This window comes from Melanotaenia boesemani, chromosome 5 (genome assembly GCF_017639745.1).
Source record: "Melanotaenia boesemani isolate fMelBoe1 chromosome 5, fMelBoe1.pri, whole genome shotgun sequence".
NCBI classification, from domain to species: Eukaryota; Metazoa; Chordata; class Actinopteri; order Atheriniformes; family Melanotaeniidae; genus Melanotaenia; species Melanotaenia boesemani.
Window position 1 is genome coordinate 13,324,451 of NC_055686.1, and position 21,926 is coordinate 13,346,376.

Genomic DNA, 21,926 nt, shown 5'->3' on the forward strand with positions numbered 1-21,926 from the left:
ATTTTTATTTAAAAAATGTATTTTCTCAATAATGTTAGGCTTCAGTCCGTTCCTCTTCTGGCACACTACCTCACCAGCTTTGGAGAGATCGCACCTGAAAGAAACACAAGAATTAAACTGTAAATAACCAAAATTAAACTCATTAAAATTCTCTGCAGATGGTGATTAAAAACCAGCTCAGCTGTCTAAGGTCCCGCAGGTTGAGGTTCTCCTCTTCAGCTGCAGACCGAGACGTTTCCCCTGATGCTTTTGGATGAAGTTTATGATTAACTTTTTTATGATTAACTTTAAAATGAACTTTTTTCCATTTAAAATTTATATTTAAAAATAACTAAATAAAGAAAGGGAAATAAAGCTTACCTGTGATGTTGAAGCCACCATCTGCTCCGTTCTCGCACTGTCATACTCCGAGCTTGTTCATTTGTTTCCCAAAATCTCCAAAAGCTAAATGTGATCCAATATAAGCTAATCCTGATGTGATGCTTTCCCTGACTTTGTTTTTAAATGTCTTGTCACACAATTGCTAGCAGAATCTCCTCCTGTCAAAACTTGTGATCTCATAAGCATTTGGAACCTTTTTTTAAATCATTGAGAGCTTGACAAGCCCGACCCCTTCTAATTTCCCATGTGCTGCTCAATACATACAGATGACCTAAGTAACAACAACAACAACAACAACAACAAAAATAAAAAAGATAGAGAAAAGCCCAAACAGGAAATACAACAAATGGGCTTCAAATGAGAATGATGCCACTGATAAATAAAGATAAATGATTGGGAGGAGAGACCAGGCCAGAAAACTACTTTTCTGTAAGTCATTACTGGCAAATAATCTGCTGGGAGGAAGTATTTTATTTTCACATCCTTTAAATAAGCGTTGTAATTATCTACTTGTGTGTGTGACTGTGGAGGGAAACATACCACAGAGGTCCATGAAAGATTAATGCTGAGAAGCCACTCAAACACGATTGTACCTGATGGGATTCTTTCTAATTTTCACAAAAATATAGAGGAACAACCTCCCCGCTTTGGTTATATGTTGTTTCTTTGTCTCTTTTTCTTTTAATTCAAGACCTGCAGCAGAATGCTCTACCACTTTAGCTAAACAGCACCTTTGATCACACCTCGGTCCAGTACATCCCATCACTTTACAAGAGTTATTAATTTGAAGTAGTTATCCTTCATTGGACTGAAGAAGGATAATTTATTTACCCAAACATTTCATTGTTTTAGGTAAAACCACCAAGAAATAATTATTCGAAAGCAAAAACACAATACGTACATTAAATTTACAAAATAAATTTTAGCAAACATCAGCTGCAAAACAGTTTGGGGCCTGCTTTTCTTATTTAACAATACACATAACGATCTGGACAGTCAGGCTGGTCTACAAAGTCAACTTTGTTGTGAAGCCATGTTGCTGTAATGAGTTCAGAATGTGCTTTTGCATTGTCTTGCTGAAACGGTCAAAGCTCTCCCAAAAAAAGCAATTTGTTGTTCCAAAACTCAAATATGTCATTTAGCATTAACAAGAGTACTAATGCACCATCATGAATTCTCATTTGGAGGTTGTGATAGTTTTGTAAATGATGCAATGTTAAACATACTTAGCAATTCGAATGTCATAGAGACCTTTTTTTTTTTTTTTTTTTTTTTTTAACCTGTCTTGTCCAGCATCGTTGCAAACAGAATGAATGTCTGGCTGCCGTCTGGTGCCGGGCAATTTTACTCTATCAAGCAGGGATTTATACTACATATATAAAGTCCCTCTTGATGATATGAAAAACTTTATTAAATCAAACTCTTAATGCTGGACTCGACCGGAGGGGACAGAGAGAGAGAGAGAGAAAAGAAGGGAGAAAGAAGAAGGAGGGGAGGGAGAGGGACAGAAAGGGTGTGGGGAGTGCAGGTGGGGACTTCAGACATCATACAAAAGACCATGTAATCCATACTACTTACAACATATATAGCTAAGATCATCCTAGCCAGTAGGTCATTACACAACTAGTTGATAATAGTAACAATAATAATAATCACAATAATAATAATAATAATAATAATAATAATAATAATAGTAATAATAATAATAATAAGAGTAATAATAATAATAATAATAACAGAAATAATAATAAAATTTTAAGAATAATTATAAGAATAGAGAGAAAAGGTATATTGAAGAAAAAAAAATGTGCTGGAGGACTCGGCCACACGGCGACGCAGAGACTGTGTCAACATACCGAATATACGGAGTGGAGACGTTCAGGAAGGAGTGATCATGCAGAGTGATCATGCAGATGCCACCTCACCTGAACAGAGGCCAGAGTCAGGCCAGCGGTCCCGAGACCCAGGCCACCAGCCCTCCCGTAGGTAACAGACCCCGACCGGTCCACAGAGACGACCACTCGCCCGTCCAGGAAGACAGCAGCAGGAGACCCCAGCAGGAGCCCCCCCGCGGACACAGGGCACCGGCCCCGGCAGGCCGAGGCCAGCAGTCCCCGACCCCCCCCCCCGAGCACCGGCCGCCTGGGACAGACGGGGCAGAGGGCCCGGGCACAGGAGCGCAGGGACACCCCCCACCCCTACAGGCCGAGGGCCAGCACGCCACCCGGGGGGACCCGGCCCGCCCAGACGGCCACCGCCAGAGGCCAGCCCCACACCCCAGTGCCCAGCTGCACACCCCGAGAACTAATCCTGCCCCCCCCCCCCAGACCAACACACACACAAACAAACACACACACTCTCCTTCCACTCCTCCTTTCATCTTCCCACGCATACACCATCCATCCCTCACATACTCTTTCCTCCCACACACACACACCATCCTTCCACAATCCATCCTCCCACACACACACTATCCTTCCACTACCCATCCTCCCACACATACACCATTCTCCCACACATACACCATCCTCCCTCTTCTACACCATACATCCACCGTCACATACCCCATTCTCCCACACACACACACACTATCCTTCCACTACCCATCCTCCCACACATACACCATTCTCCTACACATACACCATCCTCCCTCTCATACACCATCCATCCTCCCACACACACACCATCCTTCCACCATCCATCCTCCCACACATACCCCATCCTCCCACACATACATCATCCTTCCACCATTCATCCTCCCACACATACCCCATCCTCCCACACACACACACACTATCCTTCCACTACCCATCCTCACACCATTCTCCTACCCATACACCATCCTCCCTCACATACACCTTCCTCCCACACAAACACCATCCTCCCGCCACCTTATGTCCCGGGGGGACAGCCTCAGCCAGGAGGCGAGGAGACATGAGCCAGGCCCCCACCCCCCCACACCGCCCCAGCCCCCCACTCCCCACCCCCAAAACGGCACCTTCCCCCCAGGGCCAGCAGTCAGAATCCCCCGGGACAGCCCGCCCACGCCCCGGGCCAATGCGACAGGCCACCCGGCCCGCCCCGCCCCCGGGCCATCCATGGAGACACAAACACCTCAAAACGTGCACATACCTCCACACACACACCTCAGGCACATACCTATAAACACACACACCGGTGCCTCCATACACACACATAGAAACTTTCATACACACACGCCCACATACACACACACTCTCATACCCCTCCATACACATACACCACTACACACACACTCACATACATACCTGCATATACACACAAACACCTCTATACATACTCACGCCTCCACCCACACCTTCACTCCTCCACATACACATCGACCTCCACATGCACACACTCACATATACACACCTTCACACACACACACATACATCCCACATAGACCTCCACACATACACCCGCACACCCCTCACACACACCCACATAGACGCACACACCCAGACCTTCATACACACCTACACACACGTACAGCACACACATCCCTCTACACCCACCCACACACAAGCATACCTACAGACACACACACACACACCCACCTATATACACACACACCCCCACCCAGGTTCTGGGGCTGCGACCAAGCACCAGGGCACGGACCAACCAGCCCCCGGCACGGCACATCCGGACGGGCCCAGCCCCCCCCAGCAGCGGCAGACCCCCCACCCCCAGGAGCGGGGCGAGACCCGACGCCCCAGAGCCCGGGGCCCCCACCCGGCCCACCCCGGGCACGACCGGCCACCCGGCCAGGGGCCAACGGACACCGACCCAGGCACCCCGGCAGCCACCCCCCACCGCCACGAGGCAGCCCCACCCCGGGGCCCACCCAATGCCGCCCGCCCAGATCAGAACCCCCAGCCGACCCAACAGTGGAGCAGCCGAGATCCCCACCCAGGAGACAACCGGAGACCCGAAGCCACCAGGGACCCCCCACCCACATCCACCGTCATTCCAGCAAAGCCGCAATCCTCCACCTACATTAAGTGATGAAGCCAGTCACAGGGGACCAGAGGGAATGAAAGTCATCTGATTGGTTCCTGGAGGAGGCAGACATTGTCTCAATGTCATAGAAACCTAAGGGTAAAACTTAGTTGCATGTTTGCATTGTGAAAAATAAGACGGTGTAAGCCCTTTAAATCTGTTTGTTGTTTACGTTCTGTGATTAATCTCTTAAATGCTCATGGAATTCCAAATACAATGACTTTCACTTGCATATGTTTGCTTCTGTTGTCAGACATCACAGCAAAATCTGAAACTTTGCCTGAAAAGAAGCACATTAAAATTGATTTACATGTTGGCAGCAGCCACTTCCAATCTGATTCCTGTTTTGCAAATCTAGATTTTACAGGCTAATAAAATTACCAAAGGCATTTAAGACACTTTCCTGAGCTGCTATATTTACAATATGTTAGCAATATTTGCAATGCTCATTCAAAGTGAAGGTGAGAACTAACAAAATTTGTTTTTATTTATTTATTTATTTTTTCTGTAAAACAGCTCACACAGCCTTTGTCTCGGTAACAAACCACAGTAGTGATATTCCTCATCTATTTCTGCCCTCCATCTTTTTTTGTGATCATTAGCACAGAACAATAGCAAAGCAGGTAGTTTAAGGCAAGAGGGGGAAAAAATCCTCCTCAGCACCTTTGTCCTACCTCCTCTCAGAGGGATTTTCTAAAATGTTTCTTCTTTCCATTTTTTTCTTTCCCTATGGTTATTTCCCTTAGTGAAAATGGGTCACCTTCCTTTTTGTCAGGAGAATGCCTGGGTAAGTATAACCCCTGTGTGTGTGTGTGTGTGTGTGCATGCAGGATTTTTACTGCCTAGTGGGGATTCCGTGCCTTGGAGAAGTTATGCAATGACCTTTTTCTGGGGCTCATTAAGGGCAAGATGGGTTGTGTTTTTTTGGGTTGGGGTCATAGATGGGTTAAAGTGGCTATGTTGCATTGACTATTAAATCTTCTCTGCTCAAGACTAAAAGTTATATTTTGACACTTTTTAGCCAGACTTCTTACTGATGCAGATCTCAAGGACAAAAGGCTGTAACTTACTCTGCGAGAACTGTGTTCGCAAGAACAAGAAAAAGGCTTGCATTGGTTCGTTTAATTCATACTCCATGAGAAGCTTTGTCCATGAATGAACAACTGACCCTGGAAATTAATTTTTAATAAAAACTTTGTTGTTGGCTTGTGTATGTGGCGGTGTCTGTGTCTTTAAAGATTTATGTACCTTCTAACCTCCTCAGTCAGCTGTTCATTAATACTATCTATTCAACCCTCGGATCAGGGGAAATGCAGAAGCCAAACTTTCCGCTTGATTCTTTTCCACGATAAAAATGCCCTCCTCAGTGTCCACTTCTTGGAGCCCCGTGAGAAGAAAGTGCTGCTCGGATGATGTGTTGAGAACAAGCCACAAGGTATCTCCAACCAGGCAACAACAACAACAACAACAAAAAAGGTCTTACTTAACACAGAGTATGTAATAACCCAAAGAAGCTAGCTTGAACAACTTATAAGTAATCCCTGTGCATCTAAATACATTACATAAAAGTTTTATTTGTTTTGGACTTGGAAATGATAGTTGCTTTGTTTTCTTTATCTGATTTGGAACACTGAACAGAATTTGTCTCTTACAATAAAATTAAGAAGTGCAAAGTTAGCATGAACCTTGCAAGAATAAGAACAAAATTGAACAAAAACAGTTTCTCTCTATGGTTGCAAACCATCTTATAATGATTCTCGTATAGTTAATAATTTCATTTAGTTTAGTTTAATCTCCCTCACCAGCCATAAAATAACTGAAGTGCTTTATATCCTGTCATTTCAGATCTTGACTTTAAACATCCTTTAAAAATTCTTTAACTTTAATTTGTGGATGGCAGGGTGAGAAGCTGATATAATAAAGTAAAAACACATTTTTCCATTGCTGCACCCAAAATAAACTTCCATGCTTCATCTCAGGCAGTTTGCACGCAGGCAACATTGGATGGACTTTAAAGTTTAGCACACTGTTGTATTTCAGACAAGATCTCACACACTTTTCCTGTGTGCCAAGAGGAGAAATAAAAGAGTTTTTTTCTGCATACTGATGGAGTGGATGTTGATCTGTTCTTCCAGCTACCTTTTCATATCTGTGGTTTGGCTCCGTTGCTTTTGTCTGTACATCACAACTCTGGATGCAATGTGTGAACTGTTTCATAAGATGCAGCACACAAGTGCCGCTGTGACTGGGAGGAAGAAAGTGTTTGATACACAGATGTTTGCAGGCATTACACAAAGTCTCCAGTGTCACCACCTCCGGCTGTCACAGATGACAGCATTGTGTGGGTGCATGCTGTTCTGTAATCACAGTAGGTTGAAGTGTGTGGACTGCTAATCAGGTACTTAACTGAAAAAATTGCATTGTGTCATTGTTTTAAATGTACAAAGTTTAGAAAAAAAATGTTGCTTTCTAGAAACACAAAAATAACTCCATAGAGGAAGATATTCTCATCGCACTTTGTGAAACAGCCACAAAAAAGGAGAAAAAAGTGTTGCAACACATTTTAAAGGTGTCCACATTTAGAGGCTGAATGGGTTTAACGATGAAGCTACACACACACACACAACTGTCAAGTCCAATCCCCTCAACTCCCCTCAATGTTTTAAAGTAGCATCACTTTAAAATGTCACATTCAGTCTCTCCTGCACTTCAGTCGCTGCTTTGCCACTGTTTCAGACATTACAAACCACTTGCTTAAGGTAAAGAATCATATGGTTTTTGCCAAAACATGCTTGCTTTGGATTTCTGGCAACAATGTAGTCTGACGCTCATAAAAGAAATCATTGACTCTGCTGGACATGTTTCACTACCAGGGTGTGCATTATCCAGCAAATATTTGTATTTTATTTTCTTTGCGTAACATTTATCTTGTCTAAGATTTATGACACAATAAACTTTGATCACAACATGGTCGTTTCAGTGTGAAGGCCCCTCATGCAGGGAAATGTTCTCCTTTTTCTAGTCATGACCTGTTATAGGCTTTTGTGATAGGAAAAGGGGAGTGGGAGTGGACTCCCTGGTTAAAGCCTGTCTTAAACATGAAGTTTATAGGACACACATACCAGATGCAATATAACAGTATTGCAGCTGCATGATTAATAATCTGAGGGAGTGACAGTACAGATTTCAGTTCTAATACAAGTAGAAATAAGAAATGGGCAGGTCCATTAAGTTTAACATTTAAGGGCAACATAAAGTAGTGTGTAAGAGGCTATCACATGTCAGTCTAATATTCAGGTGAGGGATGTTGCCCCACCGACTTATTCCAAAAACCTTGATAAGCCTGTGAAACTGGAAATATGTCTATATTAGTTCTAATGGAACAAACAGCACACCAGCAGAGGCATTTAGAATGTATGTGTTGCTCTCACGTATTACCTACACTGTGTTCAATCAGCTGAGCATGAGCAAATACAAAGTCAGCAGAAGGATGGTAGTTTTTCTACCAGGACTTCTATAATGAAATCACATATTAGCTCTTTACAGGCTTACGGCATCAAAAGTAAAATATGTGCTGACATACCGAAGTGTAGAGGTAGCCCTCGCTGTTCATGGCAACGTAGAGCCCTGTCTTGGTGCTCTGGATGGCCACTATCCTCAGTCCCACAGGAATCAAGTTGAACTGCACTGAAAGACAAAAAGAGGTAGGGATGATGTTAGAGCAATTCACAATACTTCTTCATGGCATAAGAAGACATGTACTTTCCAGCTCTCTTCCATTTCATCCTGGCCATTAGACAGTTTATCCATAAAAGATAAAAAGAAAGAGTGTGAAAAAGAGGATAGAAGGGAGGAATTGGAAGAGGGAAGTGGTTTCTGTTAAACCAGGGGCTGCTCAAGCCTGGAAGTGAAAACATGGAGAATACTCATGCTGGAGAAGAGCAGCGCTAGGCGAAGGCCTTTAAGAATTCAGTAAATTAGAAAGTGAAGAATGTGAAGTAAAAGCTTTTTGAATTCAGTTCATCCATCCTAACATAGAAAACAGCACCTTGTAATGCAGTTTGCTGAATCCCTCTCTTTTGAAACCTTGGATTTCTTATGTGCTTAGCTCTCCATTTAAACTAACTTCAACCTAACCAAACAAGGAAAAGAAAAGAAAGATCTCACACAATGCACGGATATGTGTTTGTCTGCATACATGCCTTTAAGAACTTGTAATTATTATTTTCTGATTTCCCTTTGTTTACACTCTTAAACAGTACCTAGGATTTGACATGGCAGGTCGAGGGATGCCAATGAAACAGCCTCTGACTTCCAGCTGCTTTATGGACACAATGTCATGATGACCAAACGCTACCAGGACAATTAAAGTCCCTTAAGCACTTAGATTGGATCAGGGTGAAGGACAACCAAAACAGATTAGCTTTAAAGGATTAAAAACATTATAATGATTAGATAATCAAATAGTTTGACATCTTTGCTGATCGCCTTTTTCTGGAATGATGCTACTGTTGTGTGCTAAATATGGAGTGCAACCTGCAAGCAAGCAAGGATTTAGTTAAAAAAAAACAAAAAAAAAAACAAGAAGTGTAGCATTGTTGTGTATTTAAGAACATTAGATATTTGCCACTTACCATGTGTCTACCAGTCACTGTGACTTTGCACCTACAAGGCATCATTAGCATTTAATTCAGACGATGTTAGCATGACATTCTTTTTAACTGAGATGTAATAAAACAAAGTGATATCTGGTTATGATATTCATCAATTGCCAAGCTGGGTCCTTAACAGAATTTACTCATATAAAAATTTTAAATTATTACCACCTTCAACCAGCTTGTACCCACCTAGTTAAAGAAATTGTATCAGAAAACTGTCCAAATTTGTCATAACTCATGATATAACAGCTTTTTCCTTAGATAGTTGTAATGCTGACTTCAACATTGGATTTAGGTTTGAACAAATGACGTAGTACTTATTTTTTAATGAGATTAAGAGTTGCTAGTAAATGGAGTTCATTATTTCTGAACCGTCTGTTAAGCCATATCTAAAGTTTCTAGATTTAACATTGTGCTAATGTACTATGAGCTTGGATTTTAGAGTAATGTGTCCTCCAACTGAAATGATCATACCAGTCATTTGTTTATGTCCTTCAGTATGGGTCATAATTCCATCCTGAGAAATATAGCGCCTTCAAGCAGCATGAGGGGAAATACGACTCATATAAGCATTTCCACATTGGAGCAGACATAACTGTCAAGTCTAACAAGCCACAAAGATCCTATAAGTAGGAATGGCTGAATGGTGCAGCTAAATGCTAAGCTTTGATGTTATGGGCCTTTGGGAGAAAACAATTTTACCATAATCATTTTCACACCCTGTTTTTTTGTTTTTTTTTTTTTGTTTTGTTTTTGTTTTTTTCTTTTTTAACCTTTATTTAACCAGATAAAACTTGTTTAGATCCTCTCTGATTTGCAAGGTCGGCCTGGCCATGAGGTCAGCAAAATGTCAACATAAACAAAAACTGTAGAACTTAATTTCTGATATATATATATATATTTCTTTAGTATAGATATTAACAACCTGTACCATTATTGAATGACCATGGTTTAAATTTATAATGCCACCATAACTGTCATGGATGCCATTTAACAGTTTACATGTTTTATTCTATTCTATTCTACAGTCATTTGGCAGACGCTTTCGTCTAAAGCAACTTACATCTTATCACAACATGTCATCACAACATGTTACTGCAAAACTATTTCATTTTCTGGTTGCCTTTAAACTAAGTTAGAATCCCTTGTTGTTGAGGGCTAAAATACATTCTTTTTACATGGCAATTGTTTACCTTTGTAATGCAGTTCCTCACATGATCAATAAAGGTAAAAAAAATCTACTAATCTATCTATCTATCTATCTATCTCTGTCTGTCGGACCTTGAAACCTCTGGACAAAACTTTTTAAGTTGGCCTTCCGGTCTCAGCAAAATGTGAAACTGTGTGAAAACTGAATCAATCCATCCTTCTCCAGAAGTCCCACCAACATGATCGATGGAAGTTAAGTAATCAGGTTTTGACACAAAGTCCATGCTGGCAATGATTAAAATAAAAACAAGGTTTAGTTTTGAGCTGTTAAAAAAAAGGAATATTAAAAAAATCATGTTTGAAGCAAATTTCAAAGTCATCATTTTTTGGTTGATGTCACCTTGTGAGCTTCGATTTTAACAACAAACCTTTGCAAACTTCCATCAGTGTAACCATGTTTTACCGTTATCTCTTATTAAACAGATTTAATGTCAGTGCAGACTGCGCTGTGTGTCTAGTTTGAATGTGCAAATGTTGGCAATGAAAACTGCACCTAAATCTCATCCCTACTCTTTCTCTTTGCCTCAAACTCTCCATCTTGAGGGCCTCTGCTTCTATTTGCTCGATCGATCCCTGCATCTCAAACAGTTGGTTTCGCAAATGAACAAGGTGTCACCAAAGAGCACAGCCAGGATGACAAATAGGGCAGGGAACACTTTTTTTTCCTTCTTTCCATCCTCTTTTTCACTTTCTTATATACACACATAAACGGGAACACACACAGAAATGCATCACCTTAGATTCAGCATCTGGTCTCAATTATAAAATAAGATATTACAATGTACTGAACATGATGTTATTTGGTAGATTATGTTCCCCTTTTCAAACTTAAACAACTACTTGAGCAATTTTTTTTACTTCCCATAAGCATAAACTTAGCATTTGCAGCTACCTAGCTTATAAACTCACACCTGTATGTTTCAACAAAGCTCCATTATGAATATAACATAAAAAATAAAAACAGAAACACTCAAACAACTAAAGAAAATTGGAGTCAGGAAAGCCTCACAAATGAGGAAACCAATTATTTGGGGATTTAAATTCCAGACTTTAGGAAGTCATACTCTTCAACAGACTCTCAACAAAATAGCAAAATGAACATAATATTGGAGGTTATGCTAATTTGTCCAATTATATTTTAGCGCCTGAAAATGCAGGCTCTACATGTTTTAGAGCTACAATATGTTCCTCCAGTACTTTTGTAATCAGGATAAATGGCATACTAAGAGCAGAACTCTAGACAGCAGTATCCAGGCTTAGCAAACGGTCAGTTAAATCCTGCTTCTCACTCTGTCTCATTGGCTTTTGTTTTATCTTTTTTCCCCTCACAAGAAAGGCTTTTTCTCTGTCATCCTTCCTCATTCTCCATAAAAAGTGAATGCTTATCACATGGATCACATGACTGTCTATGCCCATTTTGCTTCCCTTCTCTCTCTCTCTCTTTCCCTCTGCACTCACATTTAAATCATTTTCTTTCCTCAGCAACACAAAGGAGACTGTTAGATTAATCAAAAAGTCTTTTGAGGGAGGAGAAGAGGGGGAGGTAAATGAAGGGGAGGGTGTTGCCAAATCAATCCCACAAGTCAATTTGGGGCTCGGGATCATTTGCACAATAAATAAACAAGGAGAAATTGGAGATGGGATGATGGAGGGAGGGGGGGTGGCTGAGCTCTGGGAGGCAGCAGCAGGACACGAAGTTAGGCTGTGCAGAGGGCATCTGCAGGCCGGCACACTGCACCGCGGCTCTGCAGTGTTGCATTGTACAGCAGCTGGTCTCTAATGGAATGAGAAGGGGATTATAATCATCTATGAAAAGTCACACAGTTTAACTCTGGGACAGACATTGGCTGTTCTTTCTTCTGTTTCCTGTGTGGATGAAGCTGATTGGATAAGAGCATTGTGATTTATTAGCTATTTAAGCATCTTAAATTGACTCATCCCGAGTTTATCTCAACAGAGTCTTTCCAGGCATTTTGAAAAGTTAAAAAGGACATAGATTGAACTCATTGAGATTAATCTTTGTTTTTAAAAGTGCCTTGCGAACTGGTGAGTCAGTAAATCACCAACATTAGCTTGATCACATTGTCTAAATGAAAAAAACTGCAAAAAAGAAAATTTGTCCAAATCTCTCATAGTTTCACTATCCAGGCTTAAAAACTGTGAGATGCTGGACAGCATCGGTTAGAGGGAGTCATGACTAATGTCCAGTTTCATAACCCTACATATGTATTGTTGTTTATCTGAACTGATTCTAACCCTTACTGTGTACTTGTAACTGCTAACAGTAGATGGTGGGAGCAGATCACATCAGGGTTGTTAGAGAAAAGAGAGGAGTGAAAATGATTTTGTGGGACAAAGTTTGGACCAGCAGTTTCTCACTGGATTGCCATAACTTGCCACCTGTCCTTCCTCCTGATTCATTTCTGTCCATGTCAAGAGTGGCGACTTTCAGCATCACAACAAGATGTTCCTCCTTGCACATGTGGTACTGGGGCTGTGCTTCTTCACTGGTCTCATGATTCAGTTAAATCACGCTTATCTTGAAAACGATTTGATTTAATTTGATTAGATTAATTTCAATTCAGTGATGCATCATTATGTGTTGCATCCTCACATAGTGATGCATCGTGACATATCTTTATGACTGCACATTGCCAATTTCTTCATCAATGAACACAAGCACTCAGATAATTATGAACTCCCTGTTTGTTTATAATATTTTTTAAATCTGCATGGTGGTGTGGTGGTTAGCACCATGTCCTCGCAGCAAGAAGGTCATGGGGTCGAGCTTTGCTGGGAGGTTTGAACAGTGGCCTTTCTGTCTGGAGCTGGCATGTTCTCCCTGTGTAAGCGTGGGTTATCTTCGGGTTTTCTAGCTTCCTCCCACTGTCCAAAGACATACGTGTTGGGTTAATCGGTCACTCTAAATTCTCCCTAGGAGTGAATGTAAATGTGAGTGATTATTTGTATCTGTGTTGGCCCTGTGATGGACTGGCAACCTGTCGAGGGTGTTCCCTGACTCTCGCCTGTTAATTGCTGGGATAAGCTCAAGCTTCCTCATGACCTGAATTGGACCATGTGGTATAGAAAACGAATGGATCCATACTTCAGAAATCAATCCTAATGTCCCATTATTGACAAACATGTAAACAATGATGTTATTTTAACTTCATTATTAAACTTAATTTTTTCCGGAAAATCGAGGGACATAACTATAATTTGACATTATTATAAAAAATTTCTTGCAGTAAAGCTGTGTGTTTCGTCTCTTTAGTCTTTCCGTAGTCAGTTCAGACAGAATATGGAAGTTAAGATGTTTTTCATGTTGTTCTTCATGGCCAGAAAACCTTTGCCTGCACGTCTATTTGTAATTTAAAATGGAGAATATTGTTGAGGAAAATATTTGTTGCTAAACAAAGTTGTTTTAATCCATTTAGTCCATTTACACATGCTAACCGATAGCTTGCCAATGGTATTTTTCAAAGATGTTAGCCTTAAGCTAACTTCTCAGTTTTTATACATTTTCATGTATAATCCTACAAGATGTCCCTGAGACAATGAAAATATTTCCATTGGGATACTGATGTATTTTCTGTATGTTTGCTTAGTTTTCACCAGACTTATTGCCTTTATTTCATCACAGAGAGAGGAAACATAGCACAAGGAGTGAAACAACATCAGTGGCAGAGGTGAATCACTGTCACTTTAATTTGTAGATATAATGTTTAAAAATAAATAAATAAACTGGCTGAAGGAGCACATCTGGATTAACTTTAAACCAAATGCATTGTTGTAAAATGTAAAGTGTCTTTTAGTGTCAGAACTTCATCTAAATGTCCTATAGGGCTGCATGGTTTGGAGCATACACCATTCTCACAGCTTATACGTGATGGACATAAAACATTTAAAAACATGTTTGTTTTTTAGAAAAAAAAGGGCATAAATATGGAAGACATAGATATCTCCCAAGCTATTAAAATCCACCCCAGAGATTGGTAAGCTGTCTGTGCTATCCTCTAGAGGAAGTTTCTGTTTTTGACACTTGGGTTTCCATAGCAGCAGATGATGGAGAATGAAAGTACTGGCCAAATAACAGCATTAAAACATTGTTTTAACAGTCTTGTTGATATGAAATATTGCAAGGAATCTTTGGAAAATAAGGATGTTTATTTACCTTGTTTTTTGCACAGCAAATTATAGCTGGCATAAATTTTCTGCTTGCTGGCAACTATGGTAGCTAGGTATCCATAACTGGTCACTAGTTTGAAAACTTGACTTTGGATAAAACTACACTGGAACTGTGGCCGGTCGCCTAAAATCAATACATATCTCCTTTGTTTTAGAAATGTCAGCATAGGAAGACTTCCTCACACTAAGATATAAAATCCCTCAGAACCTGATTGTGACCGACGTTATCATTACTGAGCAGGCTGGCGTTTACTCAGTCGCATACTGGTTTTCAGTATGGTTGTTGCATTCATTTGTATAGAATGCAAGCCACACAGGTGAGCCAACACACCCCTGAGGTTAGAGAGGAATAACTGATAATACATAATTACAAATGGGTCGACACTGAGCTGTAAAATAATTAGTATGTGGGGCGGCAAGTTATTTAATTTAAAACTGAAATCAATAAAGAAAAGCCTTAGGATTCTTAATAAGTTATCTATCTCAATTCATGTATGCCAATATTTAATATTAATGGCATTTACTGCACATTCTGATTCCAATAAAATAAATAAAAATAAAAATAAAGTCTTCACCAGACACCCCATAGCACTGGGATCATTAAAACAATGCCTGAACTGATAAAGGTGTAGAAAACAAATGGATTTGTTGGGAAAAAGTGAGACAGCCTCTATCTACACAGTCGTTTGTGTTGTAAGGAAATGAGGTTTAATGCTCAACAGCAGATTAAATGACTTGTAGCCAAGCTTCATGTCTGATTTCCCTGGTGGTCGATGACTCTGATGGCAAGACAACTACCTTCATTCTGCTGTTATTTAACATCAACCTCTCCCCCCAGCCTTTCCTTACGATAACTAATGTGTCTGTATCTGTCTTCTGTGCACTGCTGTTTTTTTTTCCTTTCTTTCAGCTAACATCTCTACCCCAGTGTCTTTTTACACTCCCTTACTATGAATTAACTTCCTATTTCCTATGGTATTTATTTATTTATTTTTGTATGTCTACACTTTTCTTTCTTATTTGTTCCCTTTCAGTTCCCTGGTTGCCTGCTGTCATTCTCTCTGTCTTGTGAAACCAGTACTTATCCAACCATTCATCTATATCCTTTTGTAGCCTGGAGCTTCTTCTGCCTGTCTCTCCATTACTCTCTTGACTTTGTCTAGTATACCCATTTCTACTCTTTTAGTATTCTTCATGCTCTTCTTCTCATTCTCATAAGTTGGCTCTTTATTATCATTTGCCTTTCTCCTCATATGGCAGAGTACTTCCTTTCAGTGTTCACATTTTTCTCTCTTTGAAACCAGCAGCACTCAGACGGAGTGAAGTTTCCCTCATGAGCCGTTTAAATCTTTGAGTATTTTTCTCTCTAGCCTTTGCAAAGCAACATAATCAAGAACTGGGAAAAGATAGAAAAAAGAGCTGACTAGTTTCAGAGGACGGAGAGAGATAAGTAAAGTTTCCCCTCCAACAATGGAAAATGGTAATTACAGTGGATAAAATTCAAGGAAACTTATGTCTTTCCAAGAGTCAGAAATTTTCATCTCCCGACTTATCTGTTCGTCTATTTTCTCTCCTTCTGTCTTTATCAAACAAACTCTGTTACATTTCTGAGATTTTTTTTCTTGTTTTTCCTTTTCCAAGTGGACTTGAGCATGTTTTAAAAATATTCATTTTCTTATTTGCACACATTCACCAGAGCTTTGCAGTATTTCAATCAAAATTTGTGTAGTTGCTAAGTTAACAGATGAGTTGGATTAACTTTTGTGTGAAGGACCTGCTCTCACTCCCAACTTGTTATACTATATAACTTCATCAGGAGCCTTTTCGACACATAATGTACCTCCAAAGTTTCACTTTTAGATGCTCTGGTTTTACAGAGCTGGTCATATGACATTTGTAAGATTTTCAACCATTGTAATCTCAACAAGGATTTTCCACAATTAAATATATCTCATTGTGTAGTTTAATGCCTAACTAGCTTTTTATAACCAGCAATGCACTTTCAAGGCTAAACCTTAACAAAGTACTTTTGACGTGTTGAATACCAGATTCAGTTATTCTGTAAACAGCTGCTTTATTGAAACAATAATTGTTACTGTTGGCTGTAACCATGCCAAACAACCATCAACAGTAAACGAAAAAAAGTAACCCGTCTTCTCTACACGCTCTCCTTACAGTTTCATGTCCACACACACACGGATGCACCACAAAACCTTCCTTCCCACTGACTCTACCCAACCCCTTTATTTTTCATCTAACCACATATCTGTCTTAAACCCACACACATTCAGCATCACAGACTGCTAAAACCCAGAAAATATCCGAACATGAAAATTTCAGCAGGAACATCACAATGGGATTGCTACACTATATTAGTTGCAAAGCAATTGAAGATAAAGAACGGAAGTAAAAATAAAAGAAAATATAAACAGCATTGGGAAGGTTTAAATTCAACATGACCCATGCACAATGGGTTGCTTGTTTATCGCTGTACAACCTCCTTATGTGATTCAATCTATTGTTGATGACTGAGGAGTATGTAATATTTTTCTGTTGCTGTTTACTAATTGTGCAGCATGTGCATCACTGTTGCCACAGAAGCAATTTTCAGCAATAAAGCAGTTAAGAACCACCTGAAAGTAACTCTAAAAGGGGTACCATATGTGCTAAAGCAAGAGGCTCTTAAATAAGGATGCATTCACACTGGTGTTGTTTGGTCCACTTTACACTAACCCTGGTCTGCTAGTATGGTTTGTTTGGAAGGGGTTTAAAAGGCTAATTTTCACTCTAGTGTCAGTCCAAACAACCAAATTCTGGTCCACTTGAAAACCAGGGATCTCGGTTCACTTGCAAGTGAACCCTGGTGTGGTTGACTTACAGTGTGAAAGCTAAAGGACCATCTAGTGAACCAAGGAGAGAAAGTAGAAGGTGAGAAAGAAACTCCAAGCCTGCATAAACTTGATGCTTCATTGCTTACTTCCAGTGAGCTGGCTGAAGGACAAGAATTTCCACTTTTGGTTGTTCAGGTGATTTGGTTCACTTGAGCAAAGTGAACCAAATCAGCAAATGTGAAAGCAAACCAAACCAAAGGAAGGTGTGTCATTTCTCTGCATTTCCCACCTAATCAAACCAAGTCCTCCAGACTATCCTTGTGTGTATGTGCCCTGAGTAATTGTATGTGCTAAGCTGGAAATGAGAATGGGTTGTGTAGTCAAGCCTAATTGCTCCGGTGTTCTGGAGTCCAATAAAACAGAACATGGCAGAAATGATAAAGTAAGATACAGTTTAATTGGTAAAACAATAAAAAAAAAACAAAACAGATATATAATGCTAAATGCAAAATAAATAGATAAGCCTATAAAACATCTTCTTTTGGAGGAAATAGATAAATCTGATCTTCCTGTCCCCTTTCCACCCCTCATTTCTTGTCCAACTTTATTACATAACAGTCTGGAAGAGCCAAGAACAGAGAAGGAGAGAGGAGGGAGGAGCAGGTCAGAGGAAGGGAGTGGCAGCTCCTCTGACCTCCCACCAGAGGGGGGAGACAAAGTGATTGAGGAGCCATCAGTTGTATGCCAGCTGCTCCTTAAATTGCTCTCTCCTTTCTCTCCATCGCCCTCCATTGTTTTTCTCTTCCTATCACTTCCTCTCTCTCACTCTGCCAACCTCTCTTGTCTCGTTGGCTCACATTTCTCTAAGGTGTCCTCTTTCTCTTTCTTCTCTCCTCTGTGATCCTCTTACTTTCTCGATCCCTTCCTCACATTAAGCTTCAACATAAAGTCACATCCAGCTTTCTGACAACTATCACCTAGTTATGAAAGCCCTGAGGGACCTTTCATAAAAGAATATATATATATAAAAAAGATAAAACTAAAGCAAGGCTGTACAAAAGCCACTGTCGACCCTTGTTGTTTCATTACATCCCCTTAGAGCTTCTCCACCTTGGCCTTCAACCTTTTATTCTACCCTCATCTGGCTTTTACTTCAAAGTACTGCATTCTTCATTCATTTTGGTCCAGATAGCCGGAGGTTAAGGCAGCTCCTGTAAAGATATGCACTTCAAGAAGGGAAAAGAAAAGAGGAAACCATTCTCCTTAATGTGCCACACTCCTGTCTAAATCCAGAATATTGGTTTATTGTCATTACAAGAGACTGCAGGTCTCCTTTTTTCTTTTTGTCAGTCAAGCTGAGCTTTTCTGGAATAAAGATATAAACTGAACTGTTAAATCTTGAACCTGATTTGGTTTTATGAGTCTGGATCTGTGTATGTTTACGATCTGTTAGAAAATATTGTCATATCTTCCTAAATGTTTTGCCATGTCACTATAACTGACAGTAGCTTCGTTTACAAGGACAAATATTTAATCTATCCAGTTGAGATCGATCTGATCGGAAATCCCAGCTGACATGTTTATGTGCATTAGATAAAGTGGTCCCATCAGTTGTATTGACATGATGGATCATAACGCCTTTGACATGCACAGTGTCGACTAGTTAGAAAAAAGCAGGTTTCTTTTTTTTTTTTTTTTCATTTTGAAACTTTTGACTGCCAAAATGCTCAATAATCCTTTATTCTTTCAGTTTCTAACAAAAACATTGCATCTGCCCAGTCTGTTTTGCTGCTGCCATGTTTCAAGTCGTCGCTGAAACAATGTTTAACCATTGAGGAAGTTGTAATAGACAACATTGCATTTAATGTGCATTGGGAGAGTCACTGGGATAAAACAGTCATGTTGTAACAATATGTCGTTGTAGCTATGACTCAGGGCTAGATGGTTAATCTTTTATAAATCAACATCACAATTTAAAACGCTGCAATTAGTGAATCACAAAAGGAGCACAATTCATATTCATGTTACTTTGTGCAACTTACCCAAGTTTCAAACCTGCAGCATCCATGGTTTTAAAAGCAGATGTCGTCTTTCTTGCGCGGCATTCATTCATACATTGTGTAACAGCTACACTCAGCTGGATAGTCACATTTTCAAACATCATCACAGAATAATTTACCATAAATTACTAAAACATAGAGAGCAGAAAAAAGTCCAACCTCTGAAATATCCTGATGAAATAAATAAAGGGTTAATTGTTGCCTGTCGCTTGGCTGGAGGAGGGCAGCAATTTTCGCCTCATTGCACATTTCCATAGGAGATGAATGGAGAAGGAGCGACATTGCCTCCAGTGTGTCGAGCCCGTTAATCTAAAATTTTAGTAAGACGAAAGGTATGGTTTTGTTGTAACACTACAAAGCAGATTTATACTGGATTTATTAGGCATAGGAGCACCACTGAGAACTAACATAATTCCTCTGTCCCACATTAGGTCCAAATATTCTGGACTTGCTCCACTTCTCTGTGTTTTGTTTAAATTTTCAAAAGCTAACAATAAAAATGTTTCACTCATATGGACACAGTTTCATGGCCATGCATTGAAGCCTTCAACATATGCTGGGGATGTTCTTCCAGTATGTGCTGGCAAGTGCCATCATGTATGCAGTGGTGTGCTGTGGGAGCAGCATCAGTTATCCCGAGATTCTAGCAGAATCAACAAACTGATTTACAAGGCTGAGAAAATCATTGAACACAAACTGGAGGCACTGCAGACAGAAACAGACAGGAAATCTCTGAACAAACTGGCCTTATGGACAGTCATTCACACCCACTGTGCAAGATACCGGAGGGACAGCAGAGCTCTTTCTTTAATAGGCTGCTGCTGCTCTGCTGTCATAAAGAGAAAGGTTGAGGGAATTATTACTTACATTCACAGTAACTCTTTCCCAAAACTCTTAAATGTGTGAGAAGTGATCATACCTGTCCACTGCTGGATATGGATAACAGCTTATTGTCAAGGTTTGCGCAAGTCTATTGATGACCCAATCATTTGAATCAGGTGTGTAGCTGCAGGGACACATCCAACACCTGCAGGATACCAGTACTTGAGGACTGGATTAGTTGATCCCTGGGTTATAAATAGGCTTGGGCACAACTTGATAGCAAGCAGTTAAGGAGATCCATTTAATTTGGAGCAGGGAAAAATCAAAAACCTGTTCAATAACGGCCCTCAAGAACCAACACTGGACATCCTTCCGTGTCTGAAGTTTAAAGACAGAAAAAGGAGATAAACATAAGAAGAAACATTTCTCTACACAGGGCTGTGTCTCTGGAGAGAAATCAACTTAAAATAATTTCTATGGTTCTAAAAACTTCACCAGGATTAATTTTTTGGGTACAAATCCATACATTAGTCTTTTGTGAATGTTTAGCTAGTATGGCAAATGGACTAATTAGAAAATGTGATCTGATATTAGGGGAAAGAACAAAGAACACACATATAGAGTTCCTACTTGTAACCGGAACACAGTCGGCTTACTGTGTAATGTCATTCTCAGCTCCGATTTCCAAGCAGGAACTAGAACACAGTATTAAAGTTTTTATTTTTCTGATTTATAGTTTTAATATGTTTTATTTGAACTGATATTATACTGACAAGGAACCTATTCCTAAAGTAAATGACCAAAGAATGATGGACAATAAAAAGAGAGATGGGGTCTTGACCTGGTTAGGAGGTTGCAAGGCTCCCCTTAAGGCAGTGTTTCTCAATCCTACTCCAACACACCTTATGCAAATTAATGAACTTCCTCATCAAGTTCTTTGCAGCCTGTTATTCATTTATTCAGGTGTGTAAAAGTAGGGTTACTTCTAAAACTTCTAAAACGGTGCCTTAAGGTTTAAATGGACAAAAAAGTTTTTACAAAATCATGACCTACTTGATGGATATAGTTAACACAATCCATGACCTCAATTAGAGGCAAAAAATCTGATGCAATTTTAGATCTTAACAGGAAATGTTTGCTGCAACCAAACCTGCAAGCTGTCTGGTTGCACACCAGTTTTTACTATTATATTCTTCACTTTGATGCATCTATATTTACATACTGCTAAAGTACATGCTCACATAATTTCTGCACTTTCCATGTCTGTGCAGATGATTTTGCTTTTGTTTGACAGCTTTGCCAATGCCAATCACTTAATGATTCCCACATGAATGACTCAGACTCATAATCTGACTCAGACAGGAAGTGAACAATTTTTGGATAGATTTACCCATCAACCACCCGCACCAGGCTGTACCTTTAGAATATAAAGAGCCCAGGATAGCTTTACATCAGCGATTGATGATTGAATTGTGCCATAATTCAGACCCACGCAACACTTTGCAGGGTGACCTCCACTGACTGATGTTTAATACTCTGCCATATGAGAAACACCGTTACACAACAGTCTTTACACCTGTCTGGAAATGAGCCCTGTTCGCCTTCAGATGTACCCTGCGGTATTATATGATGAATATTTCAGATTGGACATGGGAATGTTTAAAGTTCAAAATGCACCAGTGTTTGCTTCAGTGTAGGTGTGTTGTTGCATAAGAGGGAGAGGTGAGAGCAGGTCTAATCAGTTATTGTGGAGCTTT

The 21,926-nt window shown here is 40.1% G+C and overlaps 1 protein-coding gene across 1 annotated transcript in view; it reads right to left on the reverse strand.

The window, feature by feature from the left end:
* The window catches only part of fgf11a (fibroblast growth factor 11a), a 105,967-nt gene that overhangs the window by 25,914 nt on the left and 58,127 nt on the right, over nucleotides 1-21,926 (reverse strand). Inside the window, exon 3 of the mRNA XM_041984412.1 lies at nucleotides 7,985-8,088. Within this exon, the coding sequence (XP_041840346.1) occupies nucleotides 7,985-8,088 (104 nt within the window). The remainder of the gene's footprint in view (nucleotides 1-7,984; nucleotides 8,089-21,926) is intronic.